At 68.6% G+C, this 20,813-nt stretch overlaps 2 protein-coding genes across 7 annotated transcripts; both read right to left on the bottom strand.

Moving 5' to 3' along the window:
- Window positions 1–842: 842 nt before the first annotated feature.
- Window positions 843–7,807, bottom strand: CBLC (Cbl proto-oncogene C). Of its 6 annotated transcripts, none has more exons than XM_045001625.1 (12): window positions 7,400–7,807; window positions 6,208–6,354; window positions 5,820–5,976; window positions 5,195–5,316; window positions 4,586–4,723; window positions 4,102–4,189; window positions 3,861–3,992; window positions 2,842–3,009; window positions 1,757–1,860; window positions 1,449–1,628; window positions 1,269–1,330; window positions 1,100–1,168 (listed from the first exon to the last, which is right to left on the bottom strand). In XM_045001625.1, the coding sequence occupies exons 1-11, from the start codon at window positions 7,744–7,746 to the stop codon at window positions 1,327–1,329; spliced, it is 1,587 nt and encodes a 528-aa protein (XP_044857560.1). In that variant the 5' UTR covers window positions 7,747–7,807; the 3' UTR covers window positions 1,100–1,168; window positions 1,269–1,326. The 6 variants fall into 6 exon arrangements, with proteins under 6 accessions (XP_044857559.1, XP_044857564.1, XP_044857562.1 ...); XM_045001626.1 differs by having other exon boundaries at window positions 1,757–1,864; window positions 7,400–7,805; XM_045001624.1 differs by lacking the exon at window positions 1,449–1,628 and having other exon boundaries at window positions 843–1,168; window positions 1,757–1,864; window positions 7,400–7,804.
- A 2,224-nt stretch (window positions 7,808–10,031) lies between these two features.
- BCL3 (BCL3 transcription coactivator) lies at window positions 10,032–20,411 on the bottom strand. Its single transcript, XM_045001596.1, has 9 exons — window positions 19,610–20,411; window positions 18,789–18,972; window positions 15,771–15,879; window positions 13,644–13,845; window positions 13,300–13,388; window positions 12,960–13,037; window positions 12,559–12,726; window positions 12,007–12,127; window positions 10,032–11,361 (listed from the first exon to the last, which is right to left on the bottom strand). The coding sequence occupies exons 1-9, from the start codon at window positions 20,046–20,048 to the stop codon at window positions 10,874–10,876; spliced, it is 1,878 nt and encodes a 625-aa protein (XP_044857531.1). The 5' UTR covers window positions 20,049–20,411; the 3' UTR covers window positions 10,032–10,873.
- Between the last annotated feature and the right edge of the window lie 402 nt (window positions 20,412–20,813).

Genomic DNA, 20,813 nt, shown 5'->3' with positions numbered 1-20,813 from the left:
GTGCGGTGGGAAGTGGGGGTGGGGCAGAGCATGGACCAGCCCCTCCAAGCAAGTCAGAGGTGGGGGGTGGACCCTCATGGGGGAGGGTCTTAGCCCCATAGCTCTGGCCCTAGGCTCCCATGCCACACACACCCCCCGCCCTGCAGGGACCCATCCTCCAGCGCTTGGGTTCTCCCCACCTCTGCCTCCCCAAATCTCCCACCTGCAGCCCAGAATCCTCCATCTGTGCCCCCACAGGGACCCCTCCCCCACCCCAGCCTCCAGCTCCACTGCTCGTTGATCGAGCTGTTCCTGGAACTGAGATGAGCTCACATCCCCGGGGGGTGGGGGTGGGGGGGTGCAGGGAATCGATCCCTGCTGGGGGGCAGGGCTGGGAGCTCCCCATGGGCCCAGCTGCACCCGCCTTCACCCCTCCTCACTGCTCAACGCCCCCCGCCTTGCCCAGCGATACCCCTACCCCCAGCTGCTGTGCACAGCCCCTGCTCCCCCCCAAGGAGGGGGCGTCACCTGCCTTCCATCCCCCTGTTCTAGGGCCACCCCCAGATGTGGAGCCCCAAGGTTAACCCCCTCCTGCAGGGGGGCAGGAGCACGGGGCCACGTGGGGGGCTGGGGTTGGTGTGGGGGAGGGCTGAAAGGGCAGAGGGGGTCGGGGGTCAGCAGGGTCTGTCTGTCTGTCCCTCATCCCGCAGCTGGTCTGCCATGGGGTGCTGGTGACACCTGGTGGCCGCAGCTGGCATCAGCCGTTTCCCCCCCTGCCCCCGGGGAGGGCTGTGGCGCAGACAGGGGGTCTGGGGGGGCAGACGGGCCCAGACCCAGAGGGGACAGACGGATGGGCCATCCCGTCCTTTCACCTGTTTTATTGCTTCTCTTTGAGTTGCAGGAGTCCAGACACCCCCCAGTTAAACAATCCCCAGCCCCCACCCCGGTGCCGCTCAATCCCCCCAGCCGTGGATCCCACAAGTGTCGCGTCTTTCTGGGGTCTGGCTGGTCTCTGGGTCATCGGTCGGGGGGTCTCTGTGCGGTACTGACTGGGGGCCTGGGACTCAGCCGTCCATAGGAGGCCATGGGTCGAGGCCCCAGGGTCAGTACAGGGTCACCCCTCCCCCTCGCTGGCGGTGGGTCCTGGGGGGGTCTGCAAGGGTCTGGCTGGGAGTCCTGGGGGGGTGACCTAGAATGAGAGAGAGACAGACGGGCAGTGAGGGGGTCGGTGCGGGAACCAGGGGCTGGAGCAAGTGGAGGGGGGCTGCGGGGCAGCAGGACAGACTCACCCTGGCTGTGCTGTGCGGGGAGCTGAGCTGGAGTCACCCGGTCTCCTGGGTTCTCTGGTCACCTGGGTCGGTGGGGTTGAAGATAGAGCTGTGGTTCGAGGAAGGGAGAACGGAGGCTGTCCCACCCCCTCTTCCCCTTCCATCTGCCTCCCACGTCCGTCTGCCCCCCCCATGACTCACTGTGTCTCTGGTGCTGTCAACCCCCCCCCACCTGCCCCCCCATCAGCTGGGCTCCTCAGGCCCGTGGGAGAGGGGCGGGGCAGGGGGCCCCCGGGGCCTGGGGCGGGGGGGCAGCGGCCGATGCCGGATCCAGTCACTGGGGTTCTGGCTGGGGTGGCCCAAGGGGGGCAGTGGGAGGTCCTGGAGATAGAGGGGGACACGGTTACACTAGAGGGGAGGCACCTTGCACACTCGCTGTCGCACACTCACCCACATTCCCTTGCCCCTTGTGCCCTCACTCCGGTTGCCTCCCAGCCAGCGTCGCTCACCTGGGCTGTGGGGTCCGGGTCCCTGGGCTGGAGCAGATCCAGCCGGGGGGGGACGGGAGGACCAGGCACCTCAGGGTCCAGGCAGGGGGGGAATGCAGGATGCCCTGCCTGTGGGCGGGAGACAGAGGTGAGGGTCGCTCCAGCTCTTCCTGCAACCCCTACATCCCCCTTCTGTCTCCCCGCCCCCTCCCCGCCCCTGCTCCACGCCTCCCATCTCCTTGGCCCCCATCCCCTGCCCCCGGTGTCCCAGCCCCCCACCTTCCTCCATCCCCCCCATCCCCTGCCACCCACTGTCCCCCTCCGGTGTCCCAGCCCCCCACCTTCCTCCTGTCTCCTCATCCCCCCCATCCCCTGCCCCTCACTGCCCCCCTCACCCCTCCGGTGTCCCCAGCCCCCCACCTTCCTCCTGTCTCCTCATCCCCCCCAGCCCCTGCCCCTCACTGCCCCCCTCACCCCTCTGGTGTCCCCAGCCCCCCACCTTCCTCCTGTCTCCTCATCCCCCCCCATCCCCTGCCCCTCACTGCCCCCCTCGCACCTCCGGTGTCCCAGCCCCCCACCTTCCTCCTGTCTCCTCATCCCCCCCAGCCCCTGCCCCTCACTGCCCCCCTCACCCCTCCGGTGTCCCCAGCCCCCCACCTTCCTCCTGTCTCCTCTTCCCCCCATCCCCTGCCACCCACTGCCCCCCTCACCCCTCCGGTGTCCCCAGCCCCCCACCTTCCTCCTGTCTCCTCATCCCCCCCATCCCCTGCCCCTCACTGCCCCCCGCACCCCTCCGGTGTCCCAGCCCCCCACCTTCCTCCTGTCTCCTCATCCCCCCCCTCCCCTGCCCCCCACTGCCCCCCTCACCCCTCCGGTGTCCCCAGCCCCCCACCTTCCTCCTGTCTCCTCATCCCCCCCAGCCCCTGCCCCTCACTGCCCCCCGCACCCCTCCGGTGTCCCCAGCCCCCCACCTTCCTCCTGTCTCCTCATCGCCCCCATGTACTTCCCCTCACTGCCCCCCTCGCACCTCCGGTGTCCCCAGCCCCCCACCTTCCTCCTGTCTCCTCATCCCCCATCCCCTGCCCCTCACCTCCCCCAGCCCCCACCTTCCTCAGGGCCGCCAGCTCCCGCAGCACCGACTCCACATCCTCCAGGTCGTCGTCATCCTCATCCGGAGCCGCCCCCGCCCCCTGCCCGCCGACGGGGTCGATGCGAATCTCCTCATGCCCCTGGATCTCCCGGCGGCAGAAGGGGCAGGTCGGGGTCTGCACTTGCTGGGAGGAGACGGGGGTGTCAGGGGCAGAGGGTGGGGAGCTGGGGTCAGGGGTCAGAGGTCACAGGCCTGGCTGGTTTTCACAACTGCCAGGCTCCCAGGCACCCCACAATGGGGCTGGGGTCCCAGCGACCTGCTGGGGGCTCAGGCACAGCAGGGTCAGAGGTCAGGGGTCATACAGTGGGGGTAGGGGCCAGAGGTCAGGCTGACCTTCCTGGTTCTTGTGCAGTCACCACACTGCAGGGTCAGGGGTCACACCAGGGTGAGAGGTCAAGGGTCAGACTGATCTGCCAGGCGTTTAGGCAGTCCCCACACAGCAGGGGTCAAGGGTCAGACTCACCTGCCAGGCATTCAGGCTGTCCCTGCACAGCAGGGGTCAGGGGTCAGACTCACCTGCCAGGCATTCAGGCAGTCCCCACACAGCAGGGGTCAGGGGTCAGGGGTCAGACTCACCTGCCAGGCGTTCAGGCAGTCCCCACACAGCAGGGGTCAAGGGTCAGACTCACCTGCCAGGTGTTTAGGCAGTCCCCACACAGCAGGGGTCAAGGGTCAGACTCACCTGCCAGGCGTTTAGGCAGTCCCTGCACAGCAGGGGTCAGGGGTCAGAGGTCAGACTCACCTGCCAGGCATTCAGGCTGTCCCTGCACAGCAGGGGTCAGGGGTCAGAGGTCAGACTCCCCTGCCAGGCGTTCAGGCAGTCCCCACACAGCAGGGGTCAGGGGTCAGGGGTCAGACTCACCTGCCAGGCGTTTAGGCAGTCCCTGCACAGCAGGGGTCAGGGGTCAGAGGTCAGACTCACCTGCCAGGCGTTTAGGCAGTCCCTGCACAGCAGGGGTCAGGGGTCAGACTCACCTGCCAGGCGTTCAGGCAGTCCCTGCACAGCAGGTGCCCACATGGCTGGAGCCGAACATCCTTGTCGTTCTCAGCGCAGATTTTACAGAGCTGGAAGGTGGATCCCATCTGGGAGTAGAGCTGGGCTTGGTCCTGGGGGAGAGGGAGGGTGAGGCTGGGCTGGGCTCAGGGGGCTGGGAGGGCACCAGGACAGGGGGCTCGGGGTGGGGACAAGGCTGGGGTGGAGCAGCCCGGTACTGACCGGTGAGACCTCGATCCGGTTCTGAGCCGTCGGTTCTGTCAGCTCCGTCAGGTCCGGATTCACGTTCTTCCCATCTGGATACAGGTAACTGTGGGGGGCGGAAACTGTCAGAACCAGCCTGGTCTGACCAGAACCCCCCACAGATCCACACCCGGACCCAGCGGGTCAGTATCGTGCTCTCTAAATCCGAGTAACCTGAGCCCGAACCGACACAGAATGAAACCCACACGGCCCTGACCAGAACCAACCTTGGCCAGAGCCGACTCGAACCAACCCAACTCAGCCCGGCCAGAACTGACCCACCAAATCCAGACCCATCCTGCCCAACGCAGAAACAATGACCCGGGCCCAAGTTCCAGACCACACCAGACTCCGGGCACATAACTGGATTCTGCCCCCCCAGGTCCCTGCCCTGATCTGCCCAGCAGGGCCCCGAGCTGTGCCTCACTCCCGGCCACCCCCTCCCTGCCAGGCCCCCACTCACAAGCCCTCCTTGTGCCCCTCGATCAGAGCCTGGAAGAGGGGTCTGTCCTGGGGGATGGTCTGCAGGATGCTCCCGTCCCGGCTCACGTAGCCGATGGCCCACTGCCCCAGCCGCGTGCAACTGAGCCGAAACACATAGCTGGGGGGGAAACAGGGTCAGCGGCAGAGGGTGACCCCAAAGCCTGGGGGGGGCACAAGTGGGTAGAGGCTTCAGGGAGTGGGGTGGGGGCCAGCAGGGGGCGCTCTCCCCCGGCAGTCAGTGCTGGCCCCAATGGTCACTAGGGGGTCTGGGCTGCAGGGAGTGGGGTGGGGGCCAGCAGGGGCGCTCTCCCCCGGCAGTCAGTGCTGGCCCCAATGGTCACTAGGGGGTCTGGGCTGCAGGGAGTGGGGTGGGGGCCAGCAGGGGGCGCTCTCCCCCGGCAGTCAGTGCTGGCCCCAGTGGGCGCTAGGGGGTCTGGGCTGCAGGGACTGGGGTGGGGCCCAGCAGGAGGCGCTTTCCCCCGGCAGTCAATGCTGGCACCAGGGCGGCACTAGGGGGTCTGGGCTGCAGGGAGTGGGGCAGGGACCAGCAGGGGGCGCTCCCCACTCCCCCCCGCCCAGGAGTCCCTACCTGCCCGGCTTGTTGCAGTAGGTTTGCAGCCGCGCCCTCACTTCGTCGTAGGTCAGGAAGGCCACGTAGCCCGGGTGCGTCACTGCCAGGTGGGTCCAGTTCTTTAGCAGCGTGGGCCAGGGCTGCAGGGGCACAAGGGTCGCGCTGGATGCCGAGGTCTTGCACACACACCCCCCTCCCCCCGAGACCCCCATTGCCTTTCTGTGCTGCCAGGGGGCAACTCCTCCATCCCATCTGCCCTGCATCTCTCCCCCCACCCCCACCCTGCTGCAGCTCTGCTGCTGCTGAGCCGGAAACCCCCCCGCCCACGGGTCAGCTCAGCTTGAGCGGGGATAGACACGCCACATCCTGCTGGGGATCAAGGCCAGCTCCTGGGCCCTGCTCGAAGGTGGGTGGGGGCGAGACTAGAGCGAAGCCGGCTGGCGGGGCATTGGTCACAGCAGCTGCCCCCGCCCCCCGCAATCTGGGGCCATGGAGCCCAGGGGAGGGACAGGTGGGGGGATGGAGGATGTGCTGGGGAGGGGAAGGATGGAGGGAGCAGGTGTGCGGGGGACGACTACCCCTCCTAGCCCTCATCTCCACAGCTTGGCCCCCCGTGCCCAGCCCTGCCTCCCCCCACCTGTACCTGGAAGAGGCGAGTGAAGATGTCGAACTCGAAGATGGACACATGGTCGCTGCAGGTCAGGTCCATGGTGGCTCTCAGGGCCGCGGCCATGGGGCCGGGCGCCACGGGGTGAACCCGCTGCAGCCCTGCCTGGAACTCGCTCCACGACACCAGGCTCCTGTGGGGGCAGGGGGCAGTGAGGGGGGATGAGCCCATGGGGCTGATGGGGGGTTGGGAGACTCTGGGGAAGAAGGGGGTATCCGGGTGGGAGAGGTGAAGGGGCTACCTGGGGGGCAAGCGGGGGGAGGAGAGCAGTGGGGCAGGGATACCGGGGAGTCCATGTCTCAGCAGGGGGCTGGGAGAGGAATAGTGGGGGGTAGCTGGGGAATGGAGGTATCAGGGATCTCACCGTGCCCCCCATGTCCCTCTCCAGAAGGCCTTGGCGGGCGGCTGGCTGGGCTGGTACTGGTGCCCCTCGTCCTGCCCGTTGGGGATCAGGGCTCGGAGCTCCCCCAGCATGTGGCTGAAGATCAGCGACAGCTTGGTCAGCATCCTCCTGAGGGAAGAGATGGGAGCAGGGGGGAGAATGGGGTCCACTCTCCCCTCCCCCACCACAGTCAACAGGAAACACTTGGGGTGCGGCCGGACGGGAAGGGGAGGAGGGCAGTTTCTCTGTAGCATCAAAGAGGCCCAGAGATGCTACTGGAGCCGGACAACCCCAGACACCTGCCCCACCCCACAATGTCCACTCCAGGCACCCAGAAACAGACACTGGGAAGGAAAGATGGTTTGTACATTGGGGAGAGGTCGGGAGTGAGAGGCACCAGCAGAGCTGGGGGGGGAACCCAGGCTGGGATGCAGGGGCTGCGGGTCAGGAGTGAGGGGCACCAGCAGAGCTGGGGGGGGAACCCAGGCTGGGATGGGGAGGATGGGGGTTGGCAGTGCGGGGAGCCAGGCCCCTGGATCTGGGCGTTTTCTGTTGTTGGTTCTGTTTCTGCTTCCGCTGCGATAGGAGCTGGTTACTCAGTAACTCGGGGCCGCACCCTTTCACCAGAGTCCAACAGGCGTGGACAGCCTCTCCCTACGGGCAGGTGCCCCTCACTCCCAACCCGCAGCCCCCCGCTAGCCCAGCTCTGGGGTCCCTCCCTCAGCTCTGCCAGCTCCCCTCACCCTGCTATCCCAGCCCTGGGCTCCCCCAACCTAGCTCTGCCAGTGCCCCTCACTCCTGACCCGCAGCCCCCCACTAGCCCAGCTCTGGGGTCCCTCCCTCAGCTCTGCCAGCTCCCCTCACCCTGCTATCCCAGCCCTGGGCTCCCCCAACCTAGCTCTGCCAGTGCCCCTCACTCCTGACCCGCAGCCCCCCACTAGCCCAGCTCTGGGCTCCCCACATCCCCACACCTCTGCCAGTGCCCCTCACTCCCGACTCGCAGACCCCTGCTAGCCCAGCCCTGCCGGTGCCCCTCACTCCCGACTCGCAGACCCCTGCTAGCCCAGCCCTGCCGGTGCCCCTCACTCCCGACCCGCAGCCCCTGCCAGCCCAGCCCTGGGCTTCCCATCTCTCCCTGCCTCCTTGCCCCACGGTGCCCCCTTGGGGCCAGTACCTGGAGGCCGACCCCTCCTGGAAAATTCCGGCCGGGTCTCCCTTGAAGAGCTTGGTGGCCTGCTTGACCTTGCGCTGCAGGTTGTTGATGTAGACAGGGAAGTAGCCGGCCTCCCAGAGGCAGCTCAGGCTGGCCCCAGGCTGGCCCCGGATCAGCAGCAGGTGCTGGCGCATCTGGGGCAGGAGCTGGAGCAGGCAGGGGGGGCTGTTCCTCAGCCCCAGCCCCGGCTGCTCCACCAGCCGCTGCAACTTCTCCAGCCCCTGTAGGGCCTTGTCCAGCGAGCGCCGAGCGGCGGCGCCCAGGGCGAAGGGGCCCCGCCGGGCCCCTGGTCCCCCTGCAGCAGCCATGGCAGCTGGCGAAAGGCCGGAGGGGAGAGACGGTGCTTCCTGCACCCAGGGTTGGGCAGGGCGGGTCTGACCGAGGGGGAGGGAAGGAGGGAACGAAGAAAAGAACAAGACAAAGCGAGAGAAAAATGTAGAGGAAGCGACACAAACAAGCAGCTTCAGAAGAGGGCCACAGGCAAGGCCTTGAGCCCCCCCTCCTGTCACATCCGGACAGGTCACTCCCCTCCCCCCCACTGAGGAGATGGGAGGGAGTGTGGGGGCGTTTTTACACACTACGCACCTGTCAGAGCAAGTGTGAACCTGCAGCTCTGGGGCATTTGGATCTAGGAGTCAGGGGCGCTGGGGAGCCCGGGGCTGGGCTGGCAGGGGCTGCGGGTCAGGGCTGAGGGGCACTGGCAGAGCTGGGGAGGGAGGAGCCCTGGGGAGGCTGCGGGTCGGGGGTGAGGGGCACCGGCAGAGCTGGGGAGGGAGGAGCCCCTGGGTGGCCGGGGGGCTGCGGGTCGGGGGTGAGGGGCACCGGCAGAGCTGGGGAGGGAGGAGCCCTGGGTGGCCGGGGGGCTGCGGGTCGGGGGTGAGGGGCACCGGCAGAGCTGGGGAGGGAGGAGCCCTGGGTGGCTGGGGGGCTGCGGGTCGGGAGTGAGGGGCACCGGCAGAGCTGGGGAGGGAGGAGCCCTGGGTGGCTGCGGGTCGGGAGTGAGGGGCACCGGCAGAGCTGGGGAGGGAGGAGCCCTGGGTGGCCGGGGGGCTGCGGGTCGGGAGTGAGGGGCACCGGCAGAGCTAAGGGGAGCCCAGGGCTGGGCTGGCAGGGGGCTGTGGGTCGGGAATGAGAGGCACCGGCAGAGCTGGGGAGGGAGGAGCCCTGGGTGGCTGCGGGTCGGGAGTGAGGGGCACCGGCAGAGCTGGGGAGGGAGGAGCCCTGGGTGGCTGGGGGGCTGCGGGTCGGGAGTGAGGGGCACCGGCAGAGCTAGGGGGAGCCCAGGGCTGGGCTGGCAGGGGGCTGCGGGTCGGGAGTGAGGGGCACCGGCAGAGCTGGGGAGGGAGGAGCCCTGGGGGGGCTGCGGGTCGGGAGTGAGGGGCACTGGCTGTCAGTTCTGTCACACCCTGTGCAGCTCTCTGGGTGATTTCCTGTCGCGGGGGGGGGAGGGGGAGCAGCCGGGAACCCGCCCCGGGCCTGAACCTACCTGTAATTCCAGGTGCCGCTGACTCACCTGTGGCCTCGCCTGCCCCTGCCCCGGGGGCGAGGCTGGAACCCGCCCGCAATCCTCCCTTCGGCCACCAGGTGGCGCCGCTGCCTGGATGATCCTTGGAAACAATTGTACCAGCCCCACAGGCCCGTCCAGCCCCATAGCGCCCCCCCCATCAGCCCCATAGCACCGCCCCCATTAGCCCCATGGGCCCGTCCAGCCCCATAGCGCCCCCCCATCAGCCCCACGGGCCCATCCAGCCCCATAGCGCCCCCCCCATCAGCCCCACGGGCCCATCCATCCCCACAGCGCCCCCAGCAGCCCCACGGGCCCATCCAGCCCCATAGCGCCCCCCATCAGCCCCATGCACCTGTCCAGCCCCATATCGCACCCCCATCAGCCCCACGGGCCCATCCAGCCCCATAGCGCCCCCCATCAGCCCCATGCACCTGTCCAGCCCCATAGCGCCCCCCCCATCAGCCCCATAGCACCGCCCCCATTAGCCCCATGGGCCCGTCCAGCCCCATCGCACCCCCCATCAGCCCCATGCACCTGTCCAGCCCCATTGCGCCCCCCCATAAGCCCCACGGGCCCTTCCAGCCCCATAGCGCCCCCCATCAGCCCCACGGGGCCATCCAGCCCCATAGCGCCCCCCAGCAGCCCCACGGGCCTGTCCAGCCCCATAGCGCCCCCCATCAGTCTCATGGGCCTGTCCAGCCCCATAGCACCCCCCATCAGCCCCACCGGCCCCATCCAGCCCCATAGCACCGCCCCCATCAGCCCCATGGGCCCGTCCAGCCCCATAGCCTCCCCCCCATCATCCCCAGGGCCCCGTCCAGCTCCACAGCACCTCCCATTAGCCCCACGGGCCTGTCCAGCCCCCACCATCAGCCCCATGCACCCTGTCCAGCCCCATAGCGCCCCCCATCAGCCCCACGGGCCCATCCAGCCCCATAGCGCCCCCCATCAGTCTCATGGGCCTGTCCAGCCCCATAGCGCCCCCCCTCAGCCCCACCGGCCCCACCCAGCCCCATAGCGCCCCCCCATCAGCCCCACCGGCCCCACCCAGCCCCATAGCGCCCCCTAAGTCTTTCAGTCTCAGGATAAAAAATACAAAAAATATTTTATTAGCGGCTTAGAAAAGACCCTCATAAGTTACCCCCAAACCACAACACCCCCCCCACCCCAGGAGATTCAAGTATCAGTGACTGGCGGCAACTCTGAGGTGGGGGGGCCGGATCCCCCACCCACCTGCTTCTGCATCCAGGAGAGCACCGAGGGGGCAGCCTGGGAGCAGGAGGGTTAATGCTAGTGAATGGGGGGTGGGGGCTGGGCTTAGCTCCCAGCAGCCTTTCGGGGGGCATACAGGGCCCCTGCGAGTCCAGTCTCAGTGCAGCCAATCCCCCCCCCCAGGTTCCCCCCAGCTGAGTTCCGCTGACTCCATCCCGGCTTTAGCTGCGACCTCCCCAGGGGCTGCTTGTGGCTCTGGCCCCGTTTTGGGGCAGGGGTCCTGGCAGCGCCACCCTGTGCTGGCTCCCGGGGGGGGGGGCAGAAAGAGGAGACACTGCCCCCTTCCCCCACCCCAGGCGGGGGGAGGCGAATGCAAGGGGGCCTGTCGGACACTCCTCTCTTCAGGCCTTGACCCGGGCACGGAGCTGGCCAGGCCGCTTGGCCCCATAGGAGCATATGGGTTCCCCCTCCATGGAGACAGCCAGACACCTGGGTCTCACAGGAACACGGGGTGATGCCCGGACTCCTGGGTCCCATAGGAGAGTAGGCAGCTGTCGCTGGCCGTGGGGGTCCCCCCAGGAGGCCCGGATGCCTGGGTCCCTCAGGAACAGAGACACAGGGTCCTCTAGGAGCCAGTCATCCCAGTGCTACATCCCCAGGGCGAGTCCCCTGGGGTCCCTGGGTTGGGAGGGGCGGCTGCCCCCAGGACTCCGCTGTCAGCTGCCCCCGCTGTCCCTGCTGCGAAGCCACTGCCCCTCGGCCACACCCGCGGGTGGGCTCCCTGCCCCACACGGAGTCCGTGACTGGTCCAGCCCAACACCTCTCAGGTGAATCCGATTGGGTGGCAGCCCCTGGACAATGGACGGGTGAAAGGCGCCAGGCAGCAGCGAGAGGTGATTGGTTGAGGTGTCCTGGCCAGGAGACGCAATTGGGTAGATGGCACCATGGAGGGCAGGCTCCAGCAGGCTTTCGGCCAATCGCAGAAAGGGCTTGGGGGCAGTGGCAGAGCCCATTGGCTGCCCCAGGGTGGGCGGGGGCATGTTTCCCTCCAGCTTCACCCCATGGAGGGGGCCTGGTGTTGATGCCCCATTGGCTGGCTCAGCAGTTTCTGGTCTCTGATTGGTTGGGGCAGTTCTGCAGGCTCCTGGGGTGTGCGGAGGGCTTGGGGCAGACGGTGGGGAGCCAGGGGAGGCGCTGGGCAGACCTGGGGGGAGAGAAAGGGGGCATCAGGAATCAGCCCCAGAACCCCCCCCAAAGGGGAACCTGGAACCTCCCCCCCCCCCCGAGATCTCAACCCCTCCCCCCAGAACCCTTGGGTCCTCCCAGTGCCCCCTGGGAAACTCTTGGCCCTCCCCAGGGAGCCCGCAGCTGGGAGGGGGTCGGTGCATCTCCCCCTGGGGCTGGCTCCAGGGGTCATGGGCAGGTGGAGCAGAGCGTGACCTTCAGACGGGGACTCCCCAGGGGGCTCCGGGAGCTCGGGGGGGGGCACATGGGCTAAGGGGGCCAGTGGGGTGTTACTGCTGGGGGTCAGGCGGGCGCCAGGGGCATTGGGGGGCAGCACTCACCGTTGGGGGTCAGGCGGGCGCCAGGGGCATTGGGGGGGCAGCACTCACCGTTGGGGGTCAGGCGGGCGCCAGGGGCATTGGGGGGCAGCACTCACCATTGGGGGTCAGGCGGGCACCAGGGGCATTGGGGGGCAGCACTCACCGTTGGGGGTCAGGCGGGCGCCAGGGGCATTGGGGGGGCAGCACTCACCGTTGGGGGTCAGGCGGGCGCCAGGGGCATTGGGGGGCAGCACTCACCGTTGGGGGTCAGGCGGGCGCCAGGGGCATTGGGGGGGAGCACTCACCATTGGGGGTCAGGCGGGCGCCAGGGGAGCTGGCTGAACTGGGTGCCGGGGAGGCCCCGTCCCGGGTACAGTCGGAGGCTGGGGGAGGCCGGGAGGCCTTTCCCCTCAGGATGTCAATCACCTGGGAACGGGGGATGGAGGGTGTTACCCTGTCCTGCTGGGAGCCCCCCCAGGCCCACCCCAAGACCCCTTAACTCCCCCAATCCCCACATGGCAGCAGTGGCCCCTCCCATCCCTGCTTCCCTTCATCCCCATGGCCCCCACTCTCCCTACCTCCAAGCCTCCGTACCCCCAGCCTCTCCCTCCCCATAATCCCCCCGGGGCCTCTTTGTGCAGCCCCCCGTGTCCTCCTGCCGACCCTCCCCAGCCCCCTTCTCACCCTGCAGGGTCCCCCCATGTCCTGCCGACCCTCCCCAGCCCCCTTCTCACCCCCCCAGCATTCCCCCCATGTCCTGCCGACCTACCCCAGCCCTCTGCTCACCCCCCAGGGTCCCCCCCGTCCTGCCAACCCTCCCCAGCCCCTGCTCAGCCCCCCAGGGTCCCCCCACTCACCCGCCGGTTCTTGGCCACCATGAGCGCCGTGTCGTTGTGATAGTTCTTGATCCCGCAGTCGGCCCCGTTCCGCACCAGCAGCCGCAGGGCGTCCAGCAGCCCCCGCCCACTGGCTACGTGCAGCGCCGTGCACCCCGCATACGACTGCGCGTTGACATTTGCCCCATTCTGCCAGGGCGGGGAGAGAAGAGACGGGCGGTGAGACAGGACAGACAACGCCCCCCTGCCCTGAGTGTCCTGTCCAGGGGAGGGCAGGGCACCAGGTGAGGTGGCTGGGAGGGGACAGGGTTTGGGGGGACAGTGACAGGAATCTGGTTGGGGCAAGGGGACATTTGGGGGAGCTGAAGGGAGGGAGAGGGGTCAGGGGCCAGATGTGGGGGGGGAGGGGGGCTGGCCCTCACCTGTATTAGCAGCTCCACCATGTCCAGGCTGTTGTTCTCCACGGCATGGAGCAAGGGGGAGCGGCCGCTCTTGATGTCCTGTGTGGAGTGCACAGCAGGGTCTGACCCGTCAGGTACAGACAGGTTCCCCCCCCCGCCAGTCACACATACACACAACCCCCCCGGAAATCCCCCCTCAGTTCGCACAGTTCTCTCCCAGCTCTGCATTCCCTTCCCAACCACTGTACCCAACCCCAGTTGTGTGTGTGTGGTGGGGGGGGGTTGGAGGGGATGCGCTTCCCCGTACCCAGCCCCCCGTGCACCATGTCTGTGGGGTGGGGGTAGGCGCCCCCATGCTCACCACAGCATCGATGTCCGCCCCGTGCTCCAGCAGCAGCAGCACCGTGTCCCGGTTCGAGGTGGCCACAGAGACGTGCAGGGGGGTGAGACCTGGGGGGAGAGAATGGGGGGGGGGGGTGAGAGAGGCACAAGGAGGAGGGACGGTGGGGGGGTGCTGGCCTGGCTTGGGGGGGGGCCTTTAGGCTTTTCCATAGATTCTGGTCCCAGTTCTCAGCTGTTTGGAAAAATTCTCAAAACCACAAGCGCCCTCCCCCACCCCCTCCTGACCCCAGTATCCCCCATCCCTGCATCCACCCCTCCCAACCCCAGTCTGCCCCCCCCCCCATCCCCTCCCAGCCTTCTCACCCTCGTAGTTCCGGGCCTCCAGCTCAGGTCGGCTGCTGCCCCACTCTAGCAGCTCACGCAGGCATCGGGGGCTGCCGTGCTCGCAGGCCAGGTGCACCGACGTTTGTCCGTGTCGGTCCAGTGCCATCGGGGACGCCCCGTGCGAGAGCAGCAGCTTCACCAGGGATGGCTGGGTGGTGATCACCGCCAGGTGCAAGGGAGTCTGAGGGGGGAGAGGCACAAGGCACTGCTGCAGGGAAGCTCACAACGTCTGGCAGTGGGTCCCAGCTGGGGGCACACACAAGGAAGCTCGCAGCACCAGGGGGTTTCCCAGCCGGGGACACAGGCAGGGCATTGCCACAGCAAAGCTTACAGCACGGAGACATGCAAGCTGCGAGCGGCTGGTGCACACCCTGTAACCAGAGGAAGCTGCCCGGTCCCGACGGTGCTAACCGCAGCCCCCGGCGCCAGCCACGTTGACGCAGACGCTTCTGAGAAGGGGCTGGAGCTGGCTCAGGTGGTGGTTTACGGGAAATGGGGCACACAACATGGGACTGGGGGGAGCCCAGGACTGGGGTAACTGGGGGCAGCGGGTCGGGAGTGAGGCCACCTGTCCATAGGATGGAGCTGGCGGCTCCTTCTGGGCTCTGGGGATGGGGTGGGGGGATGAGCGTGTAAGAGTGTGCACAGGTGCCATGGTGTGTGTGAGTGAGCACGTCCCAGCAAGCCGTGTCTCTGTGAGAGCCAGCAAGTGCACCGCAGCGAGTGTGCGTGCGTGTGTGTGTGACCGGCGCGTGGGGCCATCGCAGTGGGAGTGTGCGATGCCTGTGGAAGTCCGTGAACACGCTCGTTGCAGGGAGCGAGTGTGTCTGAGCGCGTGTCACAGTGTGTGTGTCACACCAGTGCACCGTGAGTGTGGAATGCAGCATGCCCTGGTGCATGAGCGTGTTGCAGGGAGTGGGAGTGTCTGAGCGTGTGTCTCAGCCGTGCATGGTGAGTGTGCAAGGCGGCGTGCCCCAGTGCCCTGGGAATGGTGCAAGGAGCCGGAGGGAGAGGGGCCAGCGCTGCAGCGTTTGCCTGCGACCCGCTCTGTGTCCCGTCCCTGCGGGGCTCCCGGTGCCAGGTGCGCCTGGGTTTGTCCGTCCGTCTGTCCGCGTCCCCGCCCCCGTGACTCAGGCTCTGACCCGGGGCGTCGCCCAGGCAACGGGGGAGGAAGTTGTCGGGGAAAGTCCCGTCTGCGCTGGGGCGGGGCGGGGCTGGGCACGTGGGTTCTGGGAACGCCGCGCCCGGGTCCCCCCCCGCCCCGCCCCCCCGTCAGCCTGGTGCCACCTGCCAGGGGCAGGTCGGGGTCACCCCCCTCCCCGATACCCAGCTCCCCCCATCGGGCAGGGCCAGCCGGGTATCGGGGCCCCCAGCCCCCGCATCCAGCCCGCCCCGCCGGGACCCCCGCCCCCCCATCCAGCCCCGCTGGTATCGGGGCCCCCAGCCCGCCCCCCCGGGGCCCCCGCCCCCCCATCCAGCCCCGCTGGGACCCCCGCCCCCCGCACTGACCCCTCCCCCACCCCCCATCGGCCAGGGGCCAGCCTGGTATCGGGGCCCCCAGCCCGCCCCCCGGGACTCCCGCCCCCCCATCCTGCCCCGCTGGTATCAGAGCCCCCAGCCCGCCCCCCCATCCTGCCCCGCTGGGACCCCCGTCCCCCCCATCCTGCCCCGCTGGTATCGGGGCCCCCAGCCCGCCCCCCATCCTGCCCCGCTGGGACCCCCGTCCCCCCCATCCTGCCCCGCTGGTATCGGGGCCCCCAGCCCGCCCCCCCATCCTGCCCCGCTGGTATCGGGGCCCCCAGCCCGCCCCGCCGGGACCCCCGCCCCCCCATCCTGCCCCGCTGGTATCGGAGCCCCCCAGCCCGCCCCGCTGCTATCGGGGCCCCCATCCCGCCCCCCCCCATCCTGCCCCGCTGGGACCCCCGCCCCCCGCACTGACCCCTCCCCCACCCCCCATCGGCCAGGGGCCAGCCTGGTATCGGGCCCCCAGCCCGCCCCGCTGGTATCAGAGCCCCCAACCCGCCCCCCCATCCTGCCCCGCTGGTATCAGAGCCCCCAACCCGCCCCCCAGCCCGCCCCGCCGGGACCCCCGCCCCCCGCACTGACCTGCCGCAGGTTGTTGTAAACGTCCAGGTCCCGCTGACCCTGCAGGAAGAGGCTGACCAGGCGCTGGGCAACGGGCAGGTTCCCCTGGGCCACAGCGATGTGCAGAGCCCTGTGGGGGGGGGGGGGGGGAGACCGTCACTGGGGGGGGGTAGAACCTCCTCAGGGTTCCCCCCCCCGCTCCGCAGAAAGTTCCTCTCCCCTCCCCCAGCCACAGAAACTCCCAGGTAGGTTCTGGCTAGAGCAGCAGCTGCAACCGTGTCCCGGGAACCCCCAGCCCCATCCCAGCTGGGGGCTCAGCCCCGGGCAGCGCCCCAGAGAGCCCCCCCCCCGCACCAGCAGCTCCCTGGTAACCCCGGGCCGACGCCAGCTAGATCCGCGGGTGCAGCAAGTTACTGGAGTCCCCCCCCACCCCGCAGAGACGCTGCCCTTCCCGATCTGTTACTGGTGCCGCTTAGAACAAGCGCTGCAATGTTCGCCAGGTCCCCGCCCTGCCCCACATCGTCCCCACTGGGCCTGAGACCCCCCCATCCTCCACCTCACCCTCCCCACCCCTTGGCTCCCTTCGCCCAGCTCTCCCCCTCCATCCCATGTCCTGCCCCCAGAGCCCGGTCACCCCAGCTCACCCCTCCCGCCGCTCCCCGCTCTGCCCCCCAGCCCTGGCCCCTCTCTGCCGCCCCCCCCTCCCCAAGGTCGCAGGTGATTTCAGAGAATCGCTCCAGCAGCGAATTACGATAAAAGGAAACCTCTCATCAGCGCGCCCCGAACGGGGGGGGGGGGTCCTCGACTCCGGGCTTCCAGTAAAAGCTCCCAGCCGCCCGCTGACCTCCACTTCCTGTCTCAAACAGGCCACTTTCGATATCCACTGGCAGCTCAGGCTTGGGAGGCTGCAGCGCTGCGAGCTGCCCCAGGAACAGTGCCCTGTCACTGCCCAGCTGGGAACCCAGAGCTGTGAGCTTCCCTCACCACAGTGCCCTGTCGGGAACCCAGCGCTGTGAGCTTCCCTGCCACAGTGCCCTGTCGGGAACCCAGTGCTGTGAGCTTCCCCGGGAACAGTGCCCTGTCACTGCCCAACTGGGAACCCAGAGCTGTGAGCTTCCCTCACCACAGTGCCCTGTCGGGAACCCAGCGCTGTGAGCTTCCCTGCCACAGTGCCCTGTCGGGAACCCAGTGCTGTGAGCTTCCCCGGGAACAGTGCCCTGTCACTGCCCAGCTGGGAACCCAGCGCTGCGAGGTTTTCCACGACAGTGCCCTGTTCCTGCCCAACTGGGAACCCAGTGCTGCGAGCTTCCCCCCATGACAGTGCCCTGTTCCTGCCCAACTGGGAACCGAGTGCTGCAAGCTTCCCCCACCACAGTGCCCTGTCGGGAACCCAGCGCTGTGAGCTTCCCTGCCACAGTGCCCTGTCGGGAACCCAGTGCTGTGAGCTTCCTCTGTGACAGTGCCCTGTCACTGCCCAGCCGGGCACCCAGTGCTGTGAGCTTCCTCTGTGACAGTGCCCTGTCACTGCCCAGCCGGGCACCCAGTGCTGTGAGCTTCCCCCCATGACAGTGCCCTGTCACTGCTCAGCTAGGAACCCAGCGCTGCGAGCTTCCCCCACCACAGTGCCCAGCCGGGAACCCAGCGCTGTGAGCTTCCCTGCCACAGTGCCCTGTCGGGAACCCAGTGCTGCGAGCTGCCCCAGGAACAGTGCCCTGTCACTGCCCAGCTGGGAACCCAGTGCTGCGAGCTTCCCCCCATGACAGTGCCCTGTCACTGCTCAGCCAGGAACCCAGAGCTGTGAGCTTCCCTGCCACAGTGCCCTGTCGGGAACCCAGTGCTGCGAGCTGCCCCAGGAACAGTGCCCTGTCACTGCCAAGCCAGTAACCCAGTGCTGTGAGCTTCCTCTGTGACAGTGCCCTGTCACTGCCCAGCCGGGCACCCAGTGCTGCGAGCTTCCCCCCATGACAGTGCCCTATCACTGCTCAGCCAGGAACCCAGAGCTGTGAGCTTCCCTCACCACAGTGCCCTGTCGGGAACCCAGTGCTGCGAGCTTCCCCAGGAACAGTGCCCTGTCACTGCCCAGCTGGGAACCCAGTGCTGTGAGCTTCCTCTGTGACAGTGCCCTGTCACTGCCCAGCCAGGAACCCAGTGCTGCGAGCTTCCCCCACCACAGTGCCCAGCCGGGAACCCAGCGCTGCGAGCTTCCCCAGGAATAGTGCCATGTCACTGCCCAGCTGGGAACCCAGTGCCAGGGCCGGCTTTATGCCTATTCCACCAATTCCCCCGAATCGGGCCCCACGCCTAAGAGGGCCCCGCACCCAGTGAGAATCCCTTCCCTGGCTAGAGGCACCTTTTTAATTTTTACTCACCCGACGGCGCTCCAGGTCTTCAGCGGCACTTCGGCGGCAGGTCCTTCACTCGCTCTGGGTCTTCGGCAGCACTTCGGCGGCGGGTCCTTCAGTGCCGCCGAAGACCCGGAGAGAGTGAAGGACCCACTGCCGAAGTGGCACCGAAGACTCGGAGCACCGCCCGGTGAGTACAAGCCCCACATGTTTTTTTACGTGTTTTTTGTTGTTGTTGTTTTAAGTCATCCTTTCTGGGGCCCCGTCAAAACTGTTCGAATTGGGCCCCGCACTTCCTAAAGCCGGCCCTGCCCAGTGCTGCGAGCTTCCCCAGGAACAGTGCCCTGTCACTGCCAAGCCAAGAACCCAGCACTGTGATCTTCCCTGCAGCAGTGCCCAGCCAGGCGCGGGGGGGGGGGTGCGGGGGGTGGAGGAAGAGGAAGCCGGGGAGGAAATCTATCCCCCTCCCCTTCCAGTAAGAAGTTTGAGCCACGGGACCATTACGCAGGAAGAAAACGTCGGCAGGGGGTGGGACCGGGATGGGGGAGGGCTACACAGACGGGCCGGGGATTCCCCTTCCCAGCCGGGCTGGCTCGCTCTGTCTGGGCTCGCAGATGGGCCCCTTGCCCCCATGTCCGTGCTGGGGGCCCAGGGCTATTTAAACTCACCCCCTATTTCAACCCCCCCACACACTTACGTGTCTCCATCCTCGTCCTGCTTGGTCGCCGTAGCGATGTCAGCAGCTATCTGTGTCTGCAGGGGGCAGAGAAGGGGGTAGGGAGTGGCGGGGCGCCCCAGCAGAGGGGCCGGCAGTAGGGGGTGGGGGGCCACAGGGTGGAAGAAGGGGGCCCGCTCCGGGACCAGGAAGGGTCCGGTCAGACCTGGTGGGGGGAGAAGAATGGGGGTGCGTGAGCGAAAGAAGGGATCCCCCTTAGACATCGCAAGGGACCCAGGAGTCCAGGGCCAGCACCTCCTAAGGTCTCCCCCATAACCGGTCCCTAGGGACCCAGGAGTCCGGGACCAGCACCTCTTGTTGTCTCCCCCATAACCGGTCCCTAGGGACCCAGGAGTCCGGGACCAGCACCTCCTGGGGTCTCCCCCATAACCCGTCCTTAGGGACCCAGGAGTCCGGGGCCAGCACCTCTTGTGGTCTCCCCCATAACCGGTCCCTAGGGACCCAGGAGTCCGGGACCAGCACCTCTTGGGGCTCCTCTCCATGACCCCTCCCCCAAGGGACCCAGGAGTCCGGGGCCAGTGCTACGTTTGAGCAATCGCGTTACTGAAATCCTCACCCGGCCCCTGAGGCCAAGGACACGGACTCTCCTCCACCGCCCCCAGCCCATTTCCCGGGCCCCCGGCGTCTGGGCGCGGGAGGGTCTCCAGCCCGTGGGACCTGTCCTGGCCACCCGCCAGCATCTGGGGAGGCGCCGGATGTCTGCAGGGAAAGGAAGGAGCCGGGGGTCCCCCGCGGGGGCGATGTGGGGCGGGGAGCGGGGCGCAGGGGCGGGGGTCACCCACCTATGAGGTAGGGAGCTGGCAGGCGGGCGTACTCCACAGCCACGTAGGGGGGGCAGTAGCCGTTGCAGAAGGGGGGATGCTGCCCCCCGGAGGCGCCCTCCTGCCCCCCGTCGCTCTCCGTCTTGGGCACCTTCCCGGCCGGGGGCCCCGGCCGCTCCCAGCCCGGTCCCCGCACTGCGTAGCGGCGTTTGCGCAGGGGCAGCGAGGTCTCTGCTTTCCTGCCCCCCTCGTCGGGGGGCCCCGGACTCGGCGCCCCGAGGTGGGGGGGAGGAGTCCTTGGCCCCCCCGGGGCGCCGGGCCAGGGTGCAGGGAATGGCCGGCTGCCCTGAGGAGCCCGCTGCCCCCCGGGGTCTTTGGGACGGGGAACCCCGCTCCCCTGGCACTCAGGGCTGTCCCCCTTCCGCCACGTCCTCAGGTCCACGGGCATCTCCTCCGCCATTCCTCGGGCGCCGGGGTCCTTGCCCCCACAGTGGGGGAGGGGTCGCCAGCCCAACCGGCTCGGTCTCCTGGGTCCTGTGCCCCCGGGGTGGGCGTGAGGGGGGGTCACCAGCCAAACGCCGCTCGGTCTCCTGGGTCCTTTGCCCCCCGTGTGGGCGAGAGGTCACCAGCCAAACCCCGTTCGGCCCTTTTGCGAGCTCATGGCCTCAGCAGGTGCCCCCTGCAGCGCCGGGCACCTCCAGGGAGCGGGCGCGCAGGGAGGGGGCGGCCTGGCTGCCCCGTGGGTGCCCACAGCCCCCGACTGAAGCCAGGGCGGCTGCAGCAGGCAGCCGGGGTAGAGGAAGGGCCACCGGGACTTCCCCGGCCGCTCAGCTGAACGCTAGGGACTTTCAGAGCCGCCTCCCCCCGGGCTTGGGGTGGAGAGTTACGGCCCCCGCCCCGCCCCTCGCCCGCCCCCAGGAGCGGCAGCGCCAGCGCCAGCGCCAGCAGGGGAGCCCCGGTGCGCCCAGGGCCCCGTGCCAAGAGTGCGCCCAGGGCGCACCGCCCGCTTCCCGGACTCTCCCCCCCCACCGGAAACGCCCCGGAAGGGGGGGCAGCAGGGAACGCCCCGGGCTCGGCGGAGGAGGGAGGAGCGGGGAGGTCCCGTTCGGGACACGGTTAACCCCTTCCACGCCCCGCCCCTGGCACGGAGAGACGGGGGCTGCGGGGCGGGCCCTCCGTGCAGGGCTCCCTGGCACCCCCGCAGAGCGCGCCCGGCCCGTCGGCC

The sequence above is a fragment of the Mauremys mutica genome, unplaced genomic scaffold, assembly GCF_020497125.1.
Source record: "Mauremys mutica isolate MM-2020 ecotype Southern unplaced genomic scaffold, ASM2049712v1 Super-Scaffold_339, whole genome shotgun sequence".
Lineage (NCBI taxonomy): Eukaryota > Metazoa > Chordata > Testudines > Geoemydidae > Mauremys > Mauremys mutica.
Note: the sequence above shows the minus strand (reverse complement) of the source record. Positions and strands in the feature narration are given on the sequence as shown.

Coding starts and splice junctions, on each gene's coding strand:
- CBLC (XM_045001624.1), bottom strand. CDS start 7,746: ATGGCTGCTGCAGGGGGACCAGGGGCCCGGCGGGGCCCCTTCGCCCTG. Junction 5,977..6,207: donor AGAGGGACATGGGGGGCACG/GTGAGATCCCTG, acceptor CTGCCCCCACAG/GAGCCTGGTGTCGTGGAGCG. Junction 3,010..3,860: donor ACTGCCTGAACGCCTGGCAG/GTGAGTCTGACC, acceptor GTCTCCTCCCAG/CAAGTGCAGACCCCGACCTG.
- BCL3 (XM_045001596.1), bottom strand. CDS start 20,048: ATGGCGGAGGAGATGCCCGTGGACCTGAGGACGTGGCGGAAGGGGGAC. Junction 18,973..19,609: donor GCCAGCTCCCTACCTCATAG/GTGGGTGACCCC, acceptor TCCCCCCACCAG/GTCTGACCGGACCCTTCCTG. Junction 15,880..18,788: donor CAGGACGAGGATGGAGACAC/GTAAGTGTGTGG, acceptor CCCCCCCCACAG/GGCTCTGCACATCGCTGTGG.